This window comes from Bubalus bubalis, chromosome 8 (genome assembly GCF_019923935.1).
Source record: "Bubalus bubalis isolate 160015118507 breed Murrah chromosome 8, NDDB_SH_1, whole genome shotgun sequence".
NCBI classification, from domain to species: domain Eukaryota; kingdom Metazoa; phylum Chordata; class Mammalia; order Artiodactyla; family Bovidae; genus Bubalus; species Bubalus bubalis.
In genome coordinates this window covers 70,606,114-70,631,547 of record NC_059164.1, presented here as the reverse complement: position 1 = coordinate 70,631,547, position 25,434 = coordinate 70,606,114, and the positions used below count along the sequence as shown (strand labels likewise).

The 25,434-nt window shown below is 41.0% G+C and overlaps 1 protein-coding gene across 7 annotated transcripts in view; it reads right to left on the bottom strand.

Moving 5' to 3' along the window:
* Positions 1-1,139: 1,139 nt before the first annotated feature.
* Positions 1,140-25,434, bottom strand: part of OSBPL3 (oxysterol binding protein like 3) — a 196,979-nt gene continuing 172,684 nt past the window's right edge. For all 7 annotated transcript variants that reach the window (XM_006055276.4, XM_044946734.2, XM_044946733.2 and 4 more), the window contains 6 exons: positions 21,997-22,075; positions 20,316-20,460; positions 17,192-17,336; positions 12,800-12,926; positions 11,020-11,142; positions 1,140-4,805 (listed from right to left, as the gene is read on the bottom strand). In XM_006055276.4, the coding sequence (XP_006055338.3) occupies positions 4,709-4,805; positions 11,020-11,142; positions 12,800-12,926; positions 17,192-17,336; positions 20,316-20,460; positions 21,997-22,075 (716 nt within the window). In that variant the 3' untranslated portion in view covers positions 1,140-4,708. The remainder of the gene's footprint in view (positions 4,806-11,019; positions 11,143-12,799; positions 12,927-17,191; positions 17,337-20,315; positions 20,461-21,996; positions 22,076-25,434) is intronic.

Here is a 25,434-nt window from a genome sequence, read left to right as displayed (position 1 = left end):
TCCAATGTTGCTATTATGCTTTAATCCTGCTAATAGCCCACAAGTGGACCCTTCATTAAAATCTCCTGAGCTATAGAGTTGGCTTCTCTTTCCTGAAGGAACTCCAACTAATTAGTCCATAATAAGAAACTCCTGACTGGCACCAGCTAGGGCCCTGATGTCCTGATTTGCCGGTCACTGATGGATATTAATTATGTTAATGCAGATATTTCATCAGTTCTACTAGATAATACCACTGAGTTCATAAACTAAAGGCTAAGAACTCGTACCTTCAAATTTCATTGCCTTCTTCCAGTTGAAACCCTAGGACGCTTTCCAACAATGGCCAATGTTAAAATAGTCTGAAGTTGCCTTTTAAGATTTCCTTTAGTGTTATTATTTGGAATAATGTTGATCCTTCTTTAATGGGAGGTTTGATACAGATCAACAAGCAAATGCCATATACATATATGAAAGTTAGCAATAATTTCATGATGCTTATATGCAAATGTCAGGTACTGTCCTCAAAATGTATTTGATAGCTTGTTTTTCTTTTAAGCCAGGATCCAGTCAAGGTTCATGAGTGGCTTCTGGTTGTCTCTTTAGTGTTTTGGGAGAGGCAAAGACTTATGTGTGTAACTCTGCGACCCAGTGTATGTGTGACACTGTAAACATGTGAACTAAATCAAATGGAACTTCAGGGAAGGCTAAGTGTTCAGGGTTTTGCAGAGGACACAACTTGGGTGTAGGAGGAGATGAGTCAGCCATTCATCAGGGCCATTAAAATAGTGTGGGTAGTCAGCATTTTCCTTTTTCATGTTAGGACACACAAAAAATAATGATATTTCCATAACATGCTGGGTTGAACAGAGAGGGCTTCTTGGGGGCTGTCTGGAGCTCCAGCTGCCCGCCTCAGGTTCTTGTCCCAATGGTGGGAGACCTACATTTGCAGTATATCTTGGAAATGTTCAGACCAAAAATATGGCAACTTTTGCCAAAGTTTCCGGCTTCTTTGGGTCCTGGGGTATTTTTTTTATTTCCAACCCCATCACTTTAGTTAATCTTGTGTGTTTCTCCCTCAAGAGTCTCAGCTAGAGTCTTGCTCTGTCCCATCAACAGCCACATATGCCCATTAACCTGGAAACACAACGACAGGGGCAGCCTTTTTCCATGTTATTTATTCAGTCAACTAGCTACACGTGGGGGAAAAGCAAATTAGTTGGAGCTTTTGGGGGAGGCCTGGGCAGATGGGTGGAAGGCTGGAATTTTAAACAGAAAATAATCTTATAAACAGTTAGATGAAAGATTTACAAAATCCATTAAAAAAAATAGTATCTTCTGAGGGTAAGAGACAAAGATAAAATCATCACAAATAAATTAACAACCTCTGATCACTGCATTCCTCAAAACCAAAGTTCCTGAAAATGGTTTGCATTTCAGACTGCTGCAATTTGCAGATACTTATATGGTCTATATTTCCAAAAAAGAAAAATAGAGACAAACACCAAGCAACAGATTAATACAATGTAGGGAAAATTGAGCACATGAAAATAGCTATCATTTGGTAGCAAAAATAGAGTTATGCCAATGTTAATATCAAAATTAAAGACATTTAAATAAATTATGTCAATACAACTGCTTATTGCTCCTATTCATAACTAAAAGGTCTGAGAAAATTCTATGATCGCGGAAGGCATAATATAATTTACAGAATAAGTATTAGATCTACAACAAGTTTCAACAACCAAACAGAACCTTTATCATTTTTCTTTTAGTGTTGACAATATTAATGGTAGGACAAGGTCACTCGTCATAAGTGTGGAAAACACAGAAGGACAGTGCTTGAAGCCCAAGTCAATGATTTACTGGAAGTAATTAAAAATAGGATGTGAGAAAAGCAGCAGCCCAAATGAAGTAAATATTTTTTTTAATGAATGGTTTGTCTATTTTACTCTCCCAGAGAGTCCATAGGAAGCACATGAGGCCGTGGGGGCTGTCTGGGCATTCTGTGGGGATAATGACGGTTGTCTTAAAGTGAACTCCGTCTGTTTAGTTAGTACCAGAACCAGCCTGGCTTCTAGGAGGTGAATGGCATGGAGAAAGAAGCTGCACTGAGACTTTGATTATTACATTTCACTCCAGAAAATACCATCTTAGGCTTTGGGACCTGGGGAGGGAGTGATCTGCCTGGCTACACAGGAGACTGTGGCCCCTTCCTGAAAAGCATCTCTTGCAGCTTGGGACGACCAGCAGGGGCAACAGCACCACATTACCTGGGGTGTAATGTGGGAAACTGGACTGCACACGGTCCCATTTCCAAGAACAGCTGTGTGGTTCACCATACATTTGGGATGGGACGACCAGGAATAAAATAGAGGTTACAACATGTACCTTCAGCGATGAAGTGATTGGCATTATGTAATTGGGAGATCCAAAATCTGGAAAAGTCAGTTCTGCCTCAGTCCTCAAACAATGCCATGTTTCTGCTTCCTTCATCTTAAGACTATAAAATGTCCTTGAGATACAAATTAGGTTGAGAAGGTGCTTTTGAGAGTAGAGACTGAAGGAAAAAAGAAGCTGTTTCCCCCTCAAGGGAATTTGAGGATTATAATAGGATGTATCACCAAGCCATTTAAATGTCAGAAAAACCCTTTATAGAGGTGGGTACTAATAGGTTTTAAAATTGGCATGCATATTCAAATTTATCCACACTCCCATCTCAAATGACTACAAAGGTGATGTTTGGTCCCTTGATCCTTGTGATTACAAAATGAAACATAAGATCAATTGAAATAGCAACTGGGACAATTAAAGACTTGCCAAAGACCTCATGACAAAGCTACATCCATTCAGGCTGCATGTTTTGTTCTTGTTTTGAGCCAGCCTCTGCCGTAGTCAGTATTACTCAAGTTCTACATTTACCTTCACACTGTGAAAATGAGATTTGTTTTCCCCTGGAGTACCCTTAAAATCCACAGGCCTCTTCTTCCTGTCTGTGAGCAGAATTCAGATACAAGCTTGAAAAGAAAAGAACAAAGCCCATACCAAAGAATTTGATTGTTTTCATTAGAAATGGAAATGATATTCTCACTGTGTTCATCTTGACGTCTTGATAAAATGGAATGGATGAAAACAATATTTAATGAATCGCATATTATTTTAAAATGCTAGTCACTTGTAGATTCCAAAAGGCTAGTGATCCACTTTAACTCTATTTTGAAAATGGAACACTCTCTAACTAGTTGTTTGTGTGACACTGAAAAACAGTGCATGCTTTTTTCCATTACTTATTTTTCACTCATAGCATTCTTTGATGTTATTTAAATATCTAAAAATGTTTTCTGGAGAAATTTTTTTTTTACCACATCATTTTACTTGATATCCCATAGGGTTGTTATGGACTTTAGAGGAAAATGCTTAAAACTCAAGCTTTGGTTTTAAAGTAATATGGGCAGAAATTGGAACTGCTTTGATCACAGAATTCAACTACTGCACATATTCTATTATTGTAATCGGCAATAACACATTTAAAAAGGCAAAGTTTCTCCTTTTGGTAGTTATAATCTGTATCATTCAAGACTGCTGCAAAACTCACAAATGAGTGATATGAGTTAAGAAGAAAGTGTAGGAAGGGGATAAGAAGACATTTAAAGCTTTATCAGAACACAGCACAAAGGAAGAACTCAATTCTCTACATTTTTCTATAAGGCAGATGGTCAAACTTTTTAATACAAGATCTAAAATACATTGCTTATTAAGAGGTAGAAAATACCAAAACAGTATTTAAGGAAAATGTGTTGAGTTACTTAAAACAATCAGCTACTTTATTAAACTTCTGGAAAGTCAAACTGCCATTTGGAATGCCCTGTGTATTTTAACACTAAATTGGGCCATTCCACATTCAACAGAGATGTGGGCAAATAGTGGGGGAGGTTGGGGTGGAATAGGAAAACAGTTTTTTTAACTTGTAATGAATTTAAGGAGAAATTTCCTACTGTTTGGGAATTCATTATGATATTTAATAAATAGGGATTTCTCATATTATCAACACTTTCTCTGTATGACTTTGCACATAGGCAATGAAACTATAGGGAGGGATGACTTCAAATGTTTCCCTCTTTGAGAAGGTACCACACCCATCTTATACAAAAACATATCTCACTCATCTTATACCATTCTCTCCAGTCACCGAAATGCAAATACGAGTATTCTTCAGACTCCAGCACCAGCAGAATTGTTCTGTGTGAGCAATTCAAAAGCTGTCTGAGGCAAAAAGATACCTGAGCTACCAAAATAAACCTGGGTAGCTTATGCATGGGTGAGTAACCCTAGGTATTCTTTTTTCTTAATGCACCTGGGAGAGATGGATTTTCTTTACAACCTAATTTTATAAGGCATAAATTTAATTAGAATTTTCCTAACCTTTGGAAAATTAGTGTTAAAGTTTCTTTTTTAACCCACACATTAACATTCAATCTTTTATTTTTATTAAATAGTTTATATATAAAAAGAAATATCAAGGTGTTCTACATTCATATAAACAATCATGATAACATTTGAAATTGTAAAGAAACCTACTGAAGAAAATACATACTTAAATACTTACAACGCTAAGCTAAGAAGCACAAGTGATCATTCTAGATAATATTGTTTAAATATACAGACACAAGACGGTGGCTTCAGAAAGCAAATGCAGGAGAAGCACAAAAATGTCTTGTTCTTTCCTCTTTCACCACAAGACAGGATGGTCCAGTTTGGAAAAACCAAAATCTTTCCTAAGTTCCAAGTAGGTGCCGTTGCTCACCCAAGAGTCATCAATGGATTTCCTGTGGAAGTGAAAGAATTTGTTGAAGGCTCTTGACAAGATCGTCACAGTCTCTATTTCCCTTTTCAGTTCCTCTCCGCCCTGCCTGGCCCTCCACCCATCCCCTGCTGCTGCCCGTCCAGATTATCATTTGCATCTGCACACTCTGTCCCTGTGGTCCAGAACTGGACTGTTTAGCTACTTCTGACTTCAGCTTCTCGAACTTAGAGGCTGTGACAAATGGTACTCCTGAGACAAACGGGTGAGGGAAGAGTCTGTGGTACAGAAAATATGGCTGGAATGACAGTCACCACCTTGAGTACGACTATGTAAATGCTGCAAATCAATCAGGTTGTTCAAATCAAGTAATAAATTAAGAGTAAAAAGGAAAGGAATTGGAAGTCATCACAGTCTAGAGTTAACAGCCTTGGTTAACTATCTGACTAGATGTCACTCAAAGTTGGGCTTCCCCGGTGGCTCAGAGGTTAAAGCGTCTGCCTGGAATGTGGGAGACCCGGGTTAGATCCCTGGGTTGGGAAGATCCCCTGGAGAAGGAAATGGCAACCCACTCCAGTACTCTTGCCTGGAGAATCCCATGGAGGGAGGAGCGTGGTAGGCTACAGTCCATGGGGTTGCAAAGAGTCGGATACGACTGAGCGACTTCACTTTCTTTCAGTTCAGTTCGATCGCTCGGTCCGACCCTTTGCAACCCCATATACTGCAGCACGCCAGGCCTCCCTGTCTATCACCAACTCCCAGAGCTTGCTCAAACTCATGTCCATTGAGTGGTGATGCCATCCAACCATCTCATCCTCTGTTGTTCCCTTCTCTTCCTGCCTTCAATCCTTCCCCAACATCAGCGTCTCTTCTAATGAGGCAGTTCTTCTCATCAGGTGGCCAAAGTATTGGAGTTTCAGCCTCAACATCAGTCCTTCCAAAGAATGTTCAGGACTGATTTTCTTTAGGATGGACTAGTTGGATCTTCTTGCAGTCCAAGGGGCTCTCAAGAGTCTTCTCCAACACCACAGTTCAAAAGCATCAATTCTTCTGCACTCAGCTTTCTTTATAGTCCAACTGTCATATCCATACATGACCACTGGAAAAACCATAGCCTTGACTAGATGGACCTTTGTTGACAAAGTAATGTCTCTGCTTTTTAATATTCTGTCTAAGTTGGTCATAACTTTCCTTCCAAGGAGTAAGCGTCTTTAAATTTCATGGCTGCAGTCACCATCTGCAGATTTTGGAGCCCAGAAAAATAAAGTCAACCACTGTTTCCCCATCTATTTGCCATAAAGTGATGGGACTGGATGACATGATCTTTGTTTTCTGAATTTTGAGCTTTAAGCCAACTTTTTCACTCTCCTCTTTCACTTTCATCAAGAAGCGCTTTAGTTCTTCTTCACTTTCTGCCATAAGGGTGGTGTCATCTGCATGTCTGAGGTTATTGATATTTCTCCCAGCAACCTTGATTCCAGCTTGTGCTTCTTCCAGCCCAGCGTTTCTCATGATGTACTCTGCATGTAAGTAAGCAGGGTGACAATATACAGCCTTGACATACTCCTTTTCCTATTTGGAACCAGTCTGTGGTTCCATGTCCAGTTCTAACTGTATACAGATTTCCTAAAAGACAGGTCAGGTGGTCTGGTATTCCCATCTCTTTAAGAAGTTTCCACAGTTTATTGTGATCCACACAGTTAAACGCTTTGGGATAGTCAACAAAGCAGAAGTAGATGTTTTTCTGGAATTCTCTTGCTTTTTCGATAATCCAACGGATGTTGGCAATTTGATCTCTGGTTCCTCTGCCTTTTCTAAATCCAGCTTGAGCATCTGGAAGTTCTTGGTTTACGTACTGCTAAAGACTGGCTTGGAGAATTTTGAGAATTACTTTGCTAGCGTGTGAGATGAATACAATTGTGCAAATGCAATAGTTTGAGCATTTTTTGGCATTGCCTTTCTTTGGGACTGGAGTGAAAACTGACCTTTTCCAGTCCTATGGCCACTGCTGAGTTTCCCATATTGGCTGGCATATTGAGCGCAGCACTTTCAAAGCATCATCTTTTAGGATTTGAAATAGCTCAACTGGAATTCCATCACCTCCACTAGCTTTGTTCGTAGTGATGCTTTCTAAGGCCCATTTGACTTCTCACTCCAGGATGTCTGGCTCTAAGTGAGTGATCACACCATCATGGTTATCTGAGTCATGAAGATCTTTTTTTGTATAAGTCTTCTGAGTATTGTTGCCACCTCTTCTTAATATATTCTGCTTCTGTTAGGTCCATACTGTTTTTGTCCTTTATTGGGCCCATCTTTGCATGAAATGTTCCCTTGGTATCTCTAATTTTCTTGAAGAGATCTCTAGTCTTTCCCATTCTACTGTTTTCTTTGCACTGATTTCTTCTATTTCTTTGCACTGATCACTGGGGAAGTCTCTCTTATCTCTTCTTGCTATTCTTTGGAACTGCATTCAGATGGATATATATTTCCTTTTCTCCTTTGCCTTTTGCTTCTCTTTTTTTCTCAGCTATTTGTAAGGCCTCCTCAGACAACCATTTTGCCTTTTTTGTATTTCTTTTTCTTGGGGATGGTCCTGATCACTGCCTCCTGTACAATGTCACAAACCTCTGCCCAAAGTTCTTTAGACACTCTCAAATCTAATTCCTTTGACTCTATTTGTCACTTCCACTGTATAATCGTATAATACTAGGTATTACATAGACCCAAATTCAAAAGGTTCATAAGAGTGGAGAGCTGAATTTTTCCATCCTACTCCCAGCACCTTGGTTCTCCTCAGAGACAATAATCTTAGCAGCTTCACTCTTTCACAGAAATTCCATGTGTGTGAGCTTGCATACATGCACATGCATGCTCCACTCCTCTCCTTTTTTTCATACAATGGTAGCCCTGGATGGTGTCCTACCCCTTAAGTTTTTGCATAACATATATACTTGTAATCCTTTTCCATTGTCAAAATAAGATCAGCAAACTATAGCTTAATGGCCAAATCCAGCAGCTGGCTTATCTTTGCAATTCCATTTAATCGGAACATACCATGCCTGTTCATTCAAGTATTGACTATTGCTGCTTTCGCATTGCACAGCAGGGTTGAGTCATCACTATTGAGGCCTCACACCTTGCAAAGTTAATATTCACCATTTGTCTTCTGCAGGGAAAGTTTGGTTTCTCTGGCAAAAAGGAATTCCTCGTTTCCTTTTAAAACGGTTGCATGATATTCCATTGTGGGGATGGACCACGATTTAACAGGTACTTGACTGGTGGGCACTGTGTTGTCAACCTCTAGCTATTATAAACAAAACATATGTTATTTTGTATGTGTGTGAGATTTATTATATTAAAAATTCCTGTAAATTAAAATATCTGGGTCAGAGTATGTGCACTTGTAATGTTGACTGATACTGTCACATGTTTTAGAAAAAGTGAGGAGTGCATATTTATCCACATTCTTAGGAACTTAGTTTTTTTTTAATTGTGTATTGGGGTATAGCCAATTAACAATGTTGTGATAGTTTCAGGTGGACAGCAAACGGACTCGGCTGACTGAGTCCATTATACACAAATAATCCATTTTAAGTGTATGCTGCTGCTGCTGCTAAGTCGCTTCAGTCATGTCTGACTCTGTGCAACCCCATAGACAGCAGCCCACCAGGCTCCCCCGTCCCCTGGGATTCTCCAGGCAAGAACACTGGAGTGGATTGCCATTTCCTTCTCCAATGCATGAAAGTGAAAAGGGAAAGTGAAGTCGCTCAGTCATGTCCGACTCTTAGCGACCCCATGGACTGCAGCCCACCAGGCTCCTCCATCCACGGGATTTTCCAGGCAAGAGTACTGGAGTGCGGTGCCATTAATGGAGCCATATACATGTATTCCGGAGAAGGCAATAGCACCCCACTCCAGTACTCTTGCCTGGAAAATCCCATGGATGGAGGAGCCTGGTAGGCTGCAGTCCATGGGGTCGCTAAGAGTCAGACACGACTGAGTGACTTCACTTTCACTTTTCACTTTCATGCATTGGAGAAGGAAATGGCAACCCACTCCAGTGTTCTTGCCTGGAGAATTCCAGGGACGGTGGAGCCTGGTGGGCTGCCGTCTATGGGGTTGCACAGAGTCGGACACGACTGAAGTGACTTAGCATACATGTATCCATTTTCTCTCAAACCCTCCTCCCATCCAGGCTGCCACAAAACATTGAGCAGAGTGCCCTGTGTTATACAGTAGGTCCTTAATGGTTATCCATTTTAAATATAGCAGTGTATACATGTCGATCCTAAACTCCCTAACTATCTCTTTCTCCCAGTCTTATCCCAGCAACCATAAGATGAACACGGATTTTTATCACAATTGTTTCCCTATTCCAATAAAGGGATGTGTTTAAAATAAGTCAATCTGCATATCAGATATTTTTCTTTGAAACAAAGATGACTAAAGCTGCCAGAGCTGTAGTTTCCACTTGGAATTTCCATTAATACTTTGGTGACTCCTTAGTGTCAACGGAAACATCTAAGTCCCCATACTCCTCCTCTCTGTCATCTCTGCCAGCTTCTAATTGGAACAGTTCCAGGACTGCTACTGCTGAACAATTCCCACCTTTTCTCACATTTTTACCTGCCACATCCAATACTCTGATAATTTTATAGATAATCAAAAAGAAAAAGAGCTGCCACTGTGTTTGGTCCTTCTCTATTCCAGACAAAATTCTTACATGGTTGAAGCGACAGCCTAGGTAACATTTTATATTTTGCATTTAAATGTTAGTTCAATTCCCATAGAGCTCCATAGACTTTATGAAGATTTTTCAGGTTCTCATATCAGGTCAAGTTGATCAATCTCCTTATCTAGTTCTTGAGACAGTTTGGTTACCCACAATATTTAATGATCCTAAAAATACTATAACGAACCTCTTTAACAAATATTAGTAAAATCAACTGATCAGTCTGTTAGTCTATCCATTTACCTATCCATTGCCTTTCTGAAAAAAATAATTTAAGGAAACTTATTCATTAAATGTTTAAATGCAGCTGTGAATATTCCAGGATAAAACTCTACTATACTGATCTTCAATCACTCATATCCTTAATGTGTGATCAAAATCCACACCAACTTGAGGGGAAAGAATATTATACTGGGGGGATAAAACATAACTTATTGCTAAAACCCCAGAAAAACTTGTTGGAAAAAACCCCAGAACCATATTGCGCCCTGGCCTGTAGTCAAGAGAGCCAGGCCCCTGTCTGGGACAGTCCACTGGGTCCTTCCACAGATCACCTGTGTCCCCTGGCCCTTCACCTCTTCTCAGTTAATAAAAGAGGAGGTGAAGGGTGGATGATCTTGGATGTCCCTTCTAAACTTTCAGCCTATTTTTAATAAGAGCCTTCTTGCCAGTTATTTTTAAAATGATAGTAAATGTTCCAAATCTAAGCCCCAGTATATTGGAACTTCTGCAACTCAAGAATTAGTACTTGGAATTTCTAGTTTGATGATGGTTAATTATCTCCATCAGTGTATAGAATATACTTATGAGAAAATGAAAGTCGCTCAGTCGTGTCTGAGTCTTTGCAATTCCAAGGATTATACAGTCCATTGAATTCTCTAGGTCAGAATACTCGAGTGGATAGCTGTTCCTTCTCCAGGGGATCTTTCCAACCCAGGGATCGAACCCAGGTCTCCCGCATTGCAGGTGGATTCTTTACCAACTGAGCCACAAGGGAAGCCCAAGAATACTGGAGTGGGTAGCCTATCCCTTCTCCAGGGGATCTTCCTGACCCAGGAAATTGAACTGGGGTCTCCTGCATTGCAGGTGGATTCTTTACCAACTGAGCTATCAGGGAAGCCCTATACTCATGAGAGGGGATGCAGAGAAACCAATCTTAGACCCAGTCTGAACAAACTGGCCTGGTATTGGGAGCTGGGTTTGGTTGGTCTCTTTGCTTCTCCCATAAACTCTTACTGAGCACCTCTCTGCAAAGTCCTGTGGCAGGTGCTGAGAGGCATAGGGAAAGAGCAAGGGATGCAAAAAAAGCAGGACGACTGAGGGCAGAGGCAGTGTCCACACAAAGACCGGCCCTTGCAAAGGAGAGACGTCACCGCTGTGAAGCAGGGAAAGTGCTGAGAACACTCTCACGGGGAGGGGACACCCCATCCACTCTGCTCAGTCCAGAAGCAACAGGTGTCACCATTACCTGCCAACAATGACCCACAGGACCCCACCATTCACACACCTGAAAAACCTCGGCTGGTGCTCCACCTTATTTTCTTCCAAGACCCGCCGCCTTTCTCTCTGCAGCTGTTCAATCCTCTGCTTTTGTATTTCAGCTTCTTCTAAGTTCCCTTCTTCTAGAAACCTGAGACATTAAGGGAAAAGGTGAAGGAATACAAATGCCAAGGAAATGGAGCCATCATTACAACCAGAACTGCACATGTACAGACTGGACATTCAGAATACCCTCCTGTAAAATGAGATACGTCCCAACCCTTAAACATCACTTGGAAGTAGTGAGGGATGACACTGCTATGAACTGGTGATACAGACATGGTTCAAAAAATTATATCTATAAAAAGGAATTTGGGGCAAAATCTTCCTCTCGTTCCTGTCTTCAATTCTACCTGTTTCCTTCCTACCCCACCCACCATGGGTAGCCCACCGTGACTAGTTTCTTGTGCATCCGTCTAGAGATTTCTTATTCACATATAAACAAACATTAACATACATTCTCACCTCTCTTTTAGAACATAAATGGAAGCAGGCTACACATCCTGTGCATACTTTCTTGGTTTGGTTTCTTTTTTCTTGCTTTGTTTTACTTAACAATATATCTTGGAGATCTTTCTTGGTAGTACATAGATCTCTTCATTTTTTATAGATATATAATATTCAGTTATGTGGGTATACCTGAATTTATTTAAACAATTCTCCACTGATAGATATTTGAGATGGTCTCAATCTTTTTTACGTTATAATTAATGCTGCAGTGAAGGACTGTGTACAATTGCCATTTTTCACATGTGTTAGTTTATGTATAAGGAGATGATTCTAGAATTGGAATTGCTGGGTAAAAAGGTGGGTTTGCAATATGTCTATTACTAACTGCCCTTTACAGGGATTCTAGCAATTTACATTCCCACCAGCAGTGGTCCTGGAATGCCTCTTCCCTGTACACTCAGAGTGCATCAAACCTTTGAGTCTTTGCCATCTGATGGGTAAAGAAATGGTATAACAGCATGGTTTTTAAATTTTTACATTTCTCTGAGCAAGACTGAGTATCATTTCATATAGGTAGGAGATATCTGCACTTCCTAGTTTGTGAGCTGTTCATTTTCCTATGTCTATTTTTTGTTTTTTTTTTTTCCCCCCAAATGGATTGATCTTGATTTCTAGAACCAAATCATGAAGTAAGCTGCTCAGTCATAAATCTGTTGATTCTAGGTATACATTTTATTTATTTTACCATGAAGAAGGATGCTGGGTTTTTTAAAATAAAGTGAAATTTTCTTTTTTCCCCTTGGTTTTGAGTCTTAAAGAGATAGGCCTTAGGGCAGACATTATGCTTTCCATTTTACAGAGTTGGAAACTGAGACTGAGAAAGGTTAAAAGACTTAGCATATGTCATACAGCGTGTCAGCCTCAAACCTAGGATCAGAAGTTAGATTTCAATGCACCAAAACAGTTTAAATTCAAGGGCCAAGGAACTGAGTGCTTTTATTCTTTCAAGTACAGAGTAAGTGTATTTTTTATTACTATATGTAAGAACACTCTTTTAAAAAAAACTTTTGAGAAATTTATTTCAATAGAAATGGGAATCTACTGGTGAATAAAGGTCAGGCCACACACTGCTTTAAGCTGGGCTCTGCTCCTTCCACAAGGTTGCTTACGGTCCCTCTAGACTTCTACTCTTGACAGAATCTCTCTCGTTTAGGCTCCATTGGTGGCCTAGAAGATGTTACTAAGCCTTTTTATAGTTTCACATCTCTGGAGGATAAAGACCTGAAAAATATCCTTACCTTTGATCTGGCCTGAATCGAGTATCGGTAGGTGGTAATAAAGACTTTAACAATGGATCCATTTCATTTAATTCTAGTGCAAACTGTGTGAAGCCATAATATTGCTCATAGCCTTTTGGCATGGGATCTAAAAGAAAGAGAGATCGTTCATCTCTTAACTTGAATTGCATTCACATCACATTTTAATTCTTTCACCTTTTTCATCTCAGACCTGCTACAGTTTTTTTCTCTCAGCTCCAACCTCTTCCATTTCTATTAAAACATTCTGGCTTACAAAGAGGTTCTGAATTTTTCTCTATAAATTTTCCTTTCTATAAGTTTCCTTCTGCCTACAAGGCTAAGGCCTTCTTTGTGCAATCCAAATTTGTTAAATATCAAAATGTTTCTATAGAATTTTAAGTTATAAAAATAATTTGTTACAAAAATAAGCATGCTGAAAAGAACTCCAGATCCATTTTTACTAACAAGACTCTCACTCTAGAGAATCCATTTTTCATTTAAGAGATGTCAAGTTCTTCTGTAACTGTCTAGTACCTAGAATAGTGTTGGACCCATAGCAAAAGGTCAATAAATGTTATACTTTATTTTGATTTCTGCTCCTCCTTTCCTCAATGCAGGGCCTCTCCAAATCTTACATATTTTAATTTTAAACCATCTCAGGAGAAGCCAGGAATAGAGATGGGATTGTATCAGCAGAAACACTGTCAGCTGGAACCAACGGGGACAGAAAAAACGGGACTAAATTGAGCAAGGCTGTTGGACTATTGTTATTTTACAGATGGAACCAGAGAGCTGCCCAGCTGCAAACATGCACCACCTTCAAGCAAAGGGAGGAATGACTCTGAAGGTGATTCAGAGACATTAGGCTGCCCTCCCTCCACAGGCCCAGACCACACAGGCCCAGGGCGCAAGGCTGCTTCCACTTCTCAAAGGGCTGGGCCACTGTGCAGCTTCAACATGCCCAGCCGCCACTACCCGGAACCCTGGGGGTCTTGGGAGCTGGGCAGTGTCCCAGTGCGCCCAGAGGGTAGGGCATCAAGCCAAAGAGGAGGTTCCCCAGTCTTAAGACCTAATGGCATTTGCCCTGCTAGGTCTTGGGCTAACTTAAAACCCATCATTCCTTTCTTCTTTCTTCTTTCCCACTTTGGAATGGGAATGTCTATCCTACGCTCATTCTGCCACTGTATTTTGGAAGCACATTTTGGTTTCACAGGTTCATAGCTGGAGAGGATGAATCACACCTCCAATCTCACCCATGCATGATTTAGATGATATTTAAATGAGACTCTAGAGTTGATGCAGGAATGAGTTAAGACTCTTGGGGCTGTTGAGGTAGAAAACATACATTTTGCACGTAAGAAGGATATGATTTTGGGGGCCAGAATGTTAGACTTGATGTTTGCTGCTGCTGCTGCTGCTAAGTCACTTCAGTCATGTCTGACTTGATGTTTACATTCTCTCAAAGTTCATATGTTAAAGCGCCACCTCCAACATGGCTGTATTTGGAAATCAGGTCTCTAAGGAACTGATGACAGTAAATGAGGTCAGAAGGGTGGGCCCTCACCTGCAGCCAAGCCACAGGGAAGACTCTGACCAGAGCCCAAATTTGCCTGTACCCAGCCTTCGGAACCGTGAGAAAATGAACTTCCACTGTTTAAACCACCCAGTCTGTGGTGTTTTGTTATAGCAGCCAAAGCAGATTAATGCAGTCATGCTGCCCTAATTTTAATTCCAGCTAAGAATCAAGCTAAACATACCTAAATTTATGTCTTGGATAAATCAAATATAGACTAATCAAATATAGTCTACTCCGAGCCTTAGCTCTAGTTGTCCACACATACAAATACAAATGCTTTCTGTGAACTCTTCTGCAGACCCATTTTTTGAGGCTTCAGGAGTCCATTTTGTCTAATTCTAGTTCTCTGGATCCTAAGCATAAAAAAAATAGCAAAGCTTCCTATTGTGCCCTCAAAAACTCATCCTAGTCTCCAGAGTGGAGACAGTGGGTTTTTTTCTTGCAGACAGGCCAGGGATGCTCACAACCATAAACAGAGACATAAAGTCAATAAATAACTAGAGTAACAGCTCACACAGTGTTCTTTTGTCAAGGTACTGCTTTAACACCTGGACCAGATGGTAACTCTCATCTGCAATACAGTCTTTAAGCAAAGGAGAATGAGTGTTTCACTCATGAAATGTCACGTGTGCCTCTGAACCTTTGAAGCCAGGGAGGTGGCGAGTGGTGCCAATTCATTCTAGCTTCGTGGCAACCTCTCTGATGGTGGAAATGGGTGGATACTACCCATTGAAAGAAACATTGTTGGCTGCCCACACTACAGTCATCTCTCTTTCTTGCTAATGGCCAACTCATCTGTTCAGGTGGCCTTATGCCCTTTCTAGGGGATTAATCTAAGGTCATCAGAATCTCTCCTGCTGACCCAGTTGCACAGGATCAATTAAGGGATGAATCTGGTTCCACTTCAGGTTGACAAGTTACAAACATACATTTGGGGACTTCCCTGGTGGCACAGTGGATAAGAATCCACCTGCCAATGCAGGGGACACAGTTTTGATTCCTGATCCGGGAAGATCCCACATGCCTCGGAGCAACTAAGCCCGTGCTCCATAACTACTGAGACTGTGCTCTAGAGCCTACGAGCTGCAACTACTGAAGCCTGCATGCCCTAGAACCCATGCTCTGCGACAAGAGAAGCCACCATGATGAGAAGCCGGCACACCACAATGAATAGTCCCCACTCGCCACAACTAGAGAAAGCCCACGCAAAGCAGCAAAGGCCCAGCGCAGCCAAAAATAAAGAAAATAATAAATAAATAAGTAATTTTTAAAGAAGAGCAGAGCCTTGTGGGAGACTCTGAATCAAGAAGAGTAAGATGGAGTAACAAGGACCACATTTGGCCTCCCACGTAAACCACCACCAACAAAAAGGAGACAGACAAAATAGAAAGATACATTTGCTGGGGGATACTAGGAAATTCTTCATTCCTGAGAAGAAAAGAGTCACAGCAGAAGAAAGCTCTTCCAGCCTGACATCTCCTCTGCTTACATGAGAATATGATATTGAACAGAAACAATCATATTGCATCCAGGAGAAGAATTATAACTGCCATATTGGGAGTGGCAGGTGGTGTTATTGGTCAAGAACTCACCTGCCAATGCAGGAGACATAAGAGATGCAGGTTCAATCCCTGGGTTGGGAAGATACCCTGGAGAAGGGCATGGCAACCCACTCCAGTATTATTGCCTGGAGAATCCCATGGACAGAGGAGCCTGGTGGGCTGTGATCCATAGGGTCGTAAAGAGTCAGACACAACTGAATTGACTTAGCAGGCACAATGTGTTCTCAATGATCTATGTTCTTGAGACAGGTAAGTTGCCTATGTAATAACCCTGGGGCCACCCCCTCCACACTTGTTTTTAAGTAATAGTACATATCCTAATGGTTTAAGCCACTATTAGAATGGCTTTTCTTTTTAGATTTTCTTTTTATTTTGATCAGCCTAAAGCATCTTAAGGGTACTCTCTAAGGGCAATGGTTTTAGAATATAACCATGACTCGGGAAGATATTTATCAGATGAAAAGATGGGCTAAACTCTTAAAATGTTTTAGGGGACATGTTATGAAGTTTTGGCTTCCATACCCTTTCTCCCCCCATCTGCTTAATGCACTTAGCATCTTTCTAGAATTATAGGAGAGATTAGAGTGGCTTATGGTATTGGGAAAATCTAGGGGACCCCCTAACTCTTATAGGTCATTCTGCTTTTCCAGTAAGGTTTCCCCCTCTCTAGAATGACTTCTTGAACTTCACTAATAGTATTTCTTGTGTGCCTGGTATAGGCAAAGGAATGATGTGCAACCACAGATAAGCAATGGCTTTGTTCTGGGATTAAGAACCCAGGGCTTTACCAGTCCAACAGAGGTATTGTTGATAAGCAGGAGGATGAGTCTGAGATATAACTAGGTGAATGACAGAAGAGCCAGTAGCTCTGCTGCTGCTGCTGCTAAGTCACTTCAGTTGTGTCCGACTCTGTGCGACCCCAGAGACGGCAGCCCACCTGGGATTCTCCAGGCAAGAACACTGGAGTGGGTTGCCATTTCCTTCTCCAATGCATGAGAGTGAAAAGGGAAAGTGAAGTCACTCAGTCGTGTCCTACTCTTAGCGATCCCATGGACTACAGCCTACCAGGCTCCTCCATCCATGGGATTTTGCAGGCAAGAGTACTGGAGTGGGTTGCCATTGCCTTCTCCAGTCAGTAGCTCTAGCATAGTTCAAAGAGAGGCTGGATATACTAAATGGACGCTGACGTTCACCCGCAGGGGTTCTTCTGGCCACGCCCTCCCTTTGCTCCGCCTGGCGAACCCAGATACTAACTTGCTCTCCAGATGCAAGCGGATGAGGAGGAGCCGCCGCAGTAGATGCTCTCGTGCCATTTCCCAAAGAGCCGATGTACTGCTTTTCCACCCTGGTCAAACACTGTACCTTCAATCTCATGGGCGTTAGTGCTCCAGTATTTCGCCTAGAAGTAAAAAAAGAGTCATCTGTTAGTGTTTTGGGGTCAATTTATTACGAATGTTAAGAGAAAAAAGGAAGAGGAAAGAAACCCGCAAGAATGATTCTATGCTGCTTATGATTTGTTGGTTCTGGCTTTTTAAAAATTCATACTTTTAATTATTTAATAAAAATTATAAGCTAGCCCTTTATTTATAGGTTGTAGCTCAACCATCAACATTTGTGTAAGACATAATTTTCTATCTACTTTCACATCATGCACTGCAGGAAGGAAGGGATCATCCACCAGGTAGGGGTTGACCCTTAAGCCCCCTCCAGAACAGCTGTCCCCTGCCTGTCACTGTGGCTCTATTGCAATTTAAAAGAAATGTAACTCGTATAACTTATACTCTCAAGGAACTAGACAATCCTTTGTAAACAACCATTTTTTTTTTTACCAAGTTTGTAAACCAATCAACTTTCAGTTTCTACTATTAATTTTTTTTCCCCAAACCAGATCTGCTCATCTATCTCATAGGAACCTTATGCAATCCACATTCCCACTGAGTTGGTCCTGGACTGAGAACAGCTCAGCTAGGCTCAGCCTTGTGGGTTTTACATATACAGTACCACACTGCGATCAGCAGAGGGAGCGCTAAGTCCCTAGAGTTGAGTTTTTCAATTTTCCTTGCCTGCCCTAAAAATCTGCAAAAGACCAGAAGGTATTACTCCATAAATCAAAAACTTCTACTACTATTTTCAGCCAAAATAGAATCCATATTTGGAAACCAATAAAATAGAGTGAAATTTCCAGGCCGTATCTGGTAGACTAGCTTCCCCATTCCAAGTCCAAAATAAAAATGGGAGGAAGGGCAGAGTATAGTAGTACCTCAGAGATTAATCAGAAATATAACAGTGAGTTCTCTATTCAGGTTAAAAAGGAAAGCAAACACTGTCCAGGCTTTTAAGTTTATTCTAAAGCAGGAGTCATATTTTTCTCTGTAGAGATATTTGTCAGTAAGTCCAATTACTTACTGGGAAGCCACAGAAAGAAGCAGTCATGCTCCACACATAACTGCTGCTTTCAAATTATTTTTCAACACCAGAGGCACATCCAGTGTTCTAATTCTTTTCATCTCTCATAGCTATGAAAATATGTTCCCTGGTCCTCAGTAGATGAATACCACATGGATGGTATAAATGGGAGTGAAGCACATTCTTTGGGGAAATTTCTGAGAGCAGGGTAGCTTGCACCTGGATCAATCAAACAATGTATCTATTATCTGTCAATTTCCCAGGTATATATATCCCTTATTCAGGCTCCTTTGCTTCTTTTTTGAAAGACCTTAGATGAAGCTTTTAAGGCAGGGTCATCTTTGCATGTTGCATTGCTTCAGTCACGTCCGACTCTTTTCAACTCCATGGTCTATAGCCTGCCAGCCTCCTCTGTCCTTGGGATTCTCCAGGCAAGAATACTGGAATGGGTTGCCACGTCCTCCTCCAGGGGATCTTCCCAACCCAGGGATCGAACCTGCATCTGTTATATCTCCTTCATTGGCAGGCTGATTCTTTACCACCAGCACCAGCTTATTTTATGCCAAATCACTACTAATTCTATCTACAACCCAGTTTGACCTACAGGTCATCTCTCCCTAATGCCCCCCCAGTTGCTATAGGTGGTACAGAGAGGGACTGTGCGAAATTCCACAGTTAGAACCTAATCTCTTGGCTTATGATTTTGACCTTAATTAGATGCAGATACTCCTTGAGGAGGGTAACCCTTTACGGCCACTTGGTATATGTGAGATTTTTACAGGCAAGAGGGAATTTCAGGAGGGAAAGAAGGTGGGGAAACGGGCTCAAATCAAGGCAGATGGAAAGTTGGATAGGTAAGCAGATGATTCCAGGCTCTTTGCCTGAGGAAAAGCTGTTCATTTATCCTTGAATGTGCACGAGACTCTGCTGTGTGCTGGGCAAAACTGCCAGGCATCGGCCACAGCAGTGGGCAAGACAGATCCAGCTTCTGCTTTGCTGGAATCAGGAATAGCAAGGAGGGTGTGGGGAGCAGAAAATAAGCAAGTAAAACAACAGCGAGCAAGCTACCTGCAGGTGGTAATAAACACTCTGAAGAAAACATATGAAAGAAAGATATGAAAGAGGGTGACTAACAAGAGGATCTGGAGGACCCCAAGCAGAAGGCAATGGAGAGAGAGAAAGAAGGACAGTGCGGCTAGAGGACGATGAGGAAGGAAGGGGATGAGGGGTGGCGGGAGTCGAGGTTGGAGAGGAAAGAGGGTGTGTGTGTGTGTGTGTGTGATGGAGGTGGGGAATGAAGACTCTACTGGGTCTCATGGGCCATTGTAAGGATGTAAGCGTTTGTTCTGAAAAAGATGGGAGTTGTCAGAGGTTTTGGTCAAATATGATGTGACTTTCATTTTTTAAACTGTGCTAAAACATACATAATATTTACTATTTCAACCATTTTTTAATGTAAAATTGAGTTGCACTATGTACACTCACAAAGTTGCATAATGATTGCCTTATATACCTCCAGAACTTTTCATCTTCCCAAACTGAAACTCTGTGCCCATTAAATAATGACTCCCTATTCCTTCCTCTTCCCAGTCCCTGGAAATCACCATCCTACTTTCTGTCTTTATAAATTTGGCTGCTCCAGGTATCTCATATAAATGGAATCATTTTTGTCCTTTTGTGTCTGGCTTATTTCACTTAGCATAATGTCTTCCAGGCTCATCCATACTGTATCATGATGTCTTATGTTTCAACAGGGTCCCTCTGGCTGACTCACTGGGGAGAGACCATAGAGGAGTAAAGGAAGGAAGGAGGCTAGGAGGGACTGTGACCCTGGTCCAAGTGAGAGGGTTAAGGCTGGGACCAGGGGGCCCTGGCACAAAAGTGAAGGTGAAAAGTTCCCCAAGACCTGTGCCCTGAGGCCCAGTTCTGCCAAGGCCTGTCTGGGGCCACAGCTCACAGGCACCAAGGTTACCTTTATAAAGTTCACTTTGCAGTGGCAGGAATCGTCATTCAGGTTCTTGATGACAATCTCTCCATAGTGCTCGATCCACCTCTGCCCACTTAAGATGTTGTGGATGCAAGAGGTCACTTTGTTCCACTCAAAATGGTCTCCAAAACTAAAGGAAGAGAAAGGGAAAGTTACAGCTCCCAGAGGAGTCAGCAGCAAATGCAAACAAGCATTTCAAAAACAAGTCCTGTGATGAATTTCTTATTCCTTCACTACAGACCTAACACCAAGAAAGCCATGCTGGGTGGTCTAAGAGCCTTCACCCTCCTCCCCATGGGTGCCTTGGGGGCAGCAGCAGTCAGATCCTGGAGCTGCAGAGGCTCCACTGGAAGTTGCGGGGTGGGGGGGGGTCTCCTGAAACAACCCACTCCGTCCTTTGACAGAGGAGGAAACTGAACCGGAGGAGGTGTGTCTAAAGTCACCAAACTATGAAAGGAGAGTGACAAGGGGAGGGTGGAGAGGCTGTCCACAGTGTGCTCCGTCTCCACGTGCACACACACACACACATATGCATATGTACACACAGGCAGACACATGCACTATATATTAATGTATATACATGTGTGGGTACATATATGTAGGCACATATGTATACAGGAAGACTTTGATCTATTGTAGTTTTTACAGGTTGAAGGTTTGGGGCAATCCTGTGTAGAGCAAGTCTATTAGCATTTTTCCAACAGCATTTCCTCACTTCATACCTCTGAAGTATATAAAAAGTAATTTTCATAAGCAATGGGAAGCCAAAAAATTCATATTGTAATATTTACTTTATTGCAGTGGTCTAAAACCAAATCTGCAATGTCTCTGAGGTATGCCTGTACACACACACACATATATATTTTATATATAAATCTTAAGACACAAATATCTTATATCTTTTACAATGAGAAACTATTCCAGGTATGATTTACAGAATGAAATAATAATTATGAGGATAATGGTATTAAGACCAAAACCAAACACTTCATGGCACATACTATGTGCCAAGTATTATTATTTTTAATTAATTTAGTTTAATTGGAGGCTAATTACTTTAGAATATTGTGGTGGTTTTTGCCATACACTGACATGAATCATGTGACTATTTTAAGTGTTATTTCAAGTGCTTTCCATATCTGTTTAATCATCACAACAGTCTTATGAAGTAGATGGTTTATTATCCCTATTTCACTGATGAGGGAACTGGTAATCAGAAAGGTTAAGTACCTGCCCAACGATTTGCAATTAGTAAGTAGCAGTGTGAGCATATGAGTTCCAGCTCCAGAGACCATAACCATTACCACTCTGCTTTATGAATAAGTATCAATAATCCCTGAAAGATCAAAGTCATGGCTTTCTTTAAAAAAATTTTTGACAGTGAGGCAGGACAACAATGTTAAAGAAAAATTATCATTCCTAATTGTGTTAGAAAGTAGAAATGAAAATTCTAAAAACTCTATTCAGGGAACTTTGGTGTCCAGGAAGCATTTCCATTAGAGAGAATGAAAATGTGAGACTGTCAAAATGAGGAACATTTGAAGCTACTGTCAAACGTATTAAAAGAAAAACACACACACTCAGCACCATGGGGGACAATGGTATCCTGTTTCCAAACCCTGGCCCTAAATTCTATACAGTTCCTAAGTAGAGAAGGAGAACTTACGCTGGCAGAGTCACATGGGTTGTGCCAATGGGAACGATTTCCATGGATTTGCCCCAGAATTTGTTTTTCCATCTCACATCTGAAATGAAATAATACTGAATATTACATATTTAGCGGGACAGCTAGGTAGATTAAAGGTTTCTTAGGCTGGATAAATGATTAATCACAATATAGGATAATCTCTTCACAATAAAATTTATCAGTATTCAATATAAATAGTAAATGAGTGCCTGGAACAGAATAGAGAAACTAAAACTACAAAGTATCACTGTCCCCCACCCCCTGGAAGAACTCCCAGGATGAAAGGCATACAGAAGTGAAAAGAAGTAAGGCCCCCATGAGAAGCTATTATTGAGTATGTTGAAATAAGGTGAAATGGAACCAGAGAAGAAGGAATGACCACCATGCTTGGGGAAGGCATCAGAAGAGGCTTGTCTGAAAGGGCCACTTAAACTGGGCTTGGAAGAATAAGTAGGAGTTCACCTGGCAGAGAAAAGGCAGTTTAAGGCAGAAGACATGAGAGATGTGAGAGAACAGGGTGTGGCTCTGTTCTGTGGGTCTCAGGTTGTTTAGAGAGAAGAGTAGAAATACAGCTTGAGTACAAAAAACAGCAGGCTTGATGAGCTTGGCTAAGAAGCTGATTTGGGTGCACTGGGGAAAACAAGGTGTTTGTTCAGACAGAGAATTGATGTGATTAGATACAGACTTTGCCAAGGTAATTGGCAGCAATGTGGAAAATGGAACAAAAGCAGGTGAGATGAGAAGCAGGTGATCTGCATTTGCTCAAAGCATCAATGAGGATGAAGTGAACCAGGACAGTGGTAGTGGATGCAGGGGAAGGGAGCGGTCCCAGAACCATTAAGGAAACAAAAATAGAACTTGGTGACATTATTAGATGCAGGCTGTGACAGACAGGGAGAATTTGTGGATGATTTCAGATTTCTACAGCATGCACGAGTGGTGGTGCCATCAGGGAAACAAGGAATAGAAAAAGAACAGCAGAGACAGATGATCCCTCTGGGGCCAGGTGACAATACACAGACCACGGGGGAGCAAAGGCGAATGCATGGGGGCCAGCAGCGGGGCAAGGCCTGGTCTAGGAGAGAGACGGGCTGGGACCAGGAAGGCCCTGAGCACATCCTGCAGGATTCTATTTATATGACATGTCCAGAACAGGCATACCTACAGGGACAGAAAGAAGATCAGTGGTTGCATAAGGATGCAAGAGGCTGACAGAAATTGGAAGGTAGGGGGACGGGGGCAGGAGGGTGGTGGTGGGGAGCCATTAAAAGGTGGGTACTGGCTGGAGACGTTTCTTTTTGGAGTGCTGAAAATGTTCTAAAGTTACTGTAGTGATGATTGTACAACTATGTGAACATATTAAAAACCACTGACTTGTACCTTTAATTAGGTGAGTTGTACAGTATATATCTCAGCAAGTTGTTATCCCCCAAAAGATAATTGGTTGTTTAAAGCAAAGTAGTAATAATGTATGAAGAGTTTATAACATATATATGTAAAATGTTTGTCCACAATAGGAAAGGTTCAGGAAGGGAGAATAGAAGTACACTTTTTAAAGTTTCTTTTGCTATTGGTTAAGTAGCAAAATATCACTTGAAAAGAGACTGTGATATGTTAAAGATATATGAATCCTAAAGCAACAACTAAATAATGGAACAAAGACATATAGCTAATAAAGCAACAACAAAAAATACAATGGAATCACATATAACACCACAAAAGAAAGTTAAAAAAGAGAGAGAGAGAGAGAGAAAGGGAACAAAAAACTGATGCGACAGGCAGAAAACAAACAAGAGACCAGATCTAAACCCAACTATGTCGATAATCACAAGATCCCCTGGAGGAGGGCATGGCAAACCACTCCAGTACTCTTGCCTGGAGAATCCCATGGACAGAAGAGCCTAGCGGGTTACAGTCCATGGGGTCACGAAGAGTTGGACACGACTGAAGTGACCTAGCATGCATGCACGCACATGTCAATAATCATAATAAATGTAAATGATCTAAACAATCTAATTATGAGGTAGAAAAATGTCAAAATGGATTTTTTAAAAAAAAGCAAGATTTGGCAGTCATGGACTTATGGAGAGGTGGAATTGCCCAGGAAAAAGCTGATGAGGAAGAAGCGAACAGAGCTGAAAAGAAAACTGTGATTGATATAAGGAGCACACAGAAAGTACCTGAAGAAGACCCCTCCCATTAAATAACATATAACCAGAGTAATAATGTAAGAGTTGGACTATAAAGAAAGTTGAGTGCTATAAAGAAAGAATTGATGCTTTTGAACTGTGGTGTTGGAGAAGACTCTTGAGAGTCCCTTGGACAGCAAGATGATCCAACCAGTCCATCCTAAAGGAGATCAATCCTGGGTGTTCTTTGGTAGGACTGATGTTGAAGCTGAAACTCCAATATTTTGGCTACCTGATGCAAAGAGCTGACTCATTTGAAAAGACCTTGATGCTGGGAAAGATTGAGGGCAGGAGAAGAAGGGGACGACAGAGGATGAAATGGTTGGAAGGCATCACCGACTCAATGGACATGGGTTTGGGTGGACTCCGGGAGTTGGTGATGAACAAAGAGGCCTGGCGTGCTGTGGCTCTTGGGGCCGCAAAGAGTCGGATACGACTGAGTGACTGAACTGAACTGAAAGTAATAATAACAATACAGTCCTTACAAGGTCAATGACACTGCAACTAGGAGGTTAGAGACATTATGGGAAATTTTTCCAAAGTATTTTAATGAAAAAGAAGTCTCCAGTCAAGCTTCAATTCTAAATTTTAGTAGCAAAGATTCATAAAGAAACCATAGTACTTGTAATCTAAACTAGCAATACTGCCTCCAGAGAGAGAAACTGGATGATTGGGAACTGGGATGGGGGAAGGAAATTTTTCACAAAATACTCTTATCTTTTAAATTTTATAGATACATTTAAAAAAAAAAAGGCCACGTGGCAAATCAGGTGTTAACCAGTTAGAATAATCTTTTAAAAAACTGACAGGTGCTCATGGTTCAAAACACTGGGATGCTCAAATTTTCTTTTTATTGCACGCTCTGACTATGGAATAAATAAGTTAACAAAATTAATTAATCCATTTAGGAAATATTAGCAGCAATATTTTGTCTTCAGAGCAACCATCCCTCCCCAAATTAAAAACATAAAAAACTGAACATAGGAATAACCACCCCAAACTGAAAAACAAATTGGCAAAGTAAAATTTTAGAAATAAAATTTAAAGTTTTCAAAAGCAAAAGAACACTCTGCAGTCTAGAGTCTAATAACTATAAATATTTAATGTCTCTTGAAATACACGAGGCATTTCAAATGGATACAGAATAAGATACAGGGAAAAGTTACAGGAATAAACAATGGTGATGAGCCAGACAAAGACTGAGAATTTTTAAAGAAGGAGACAATCA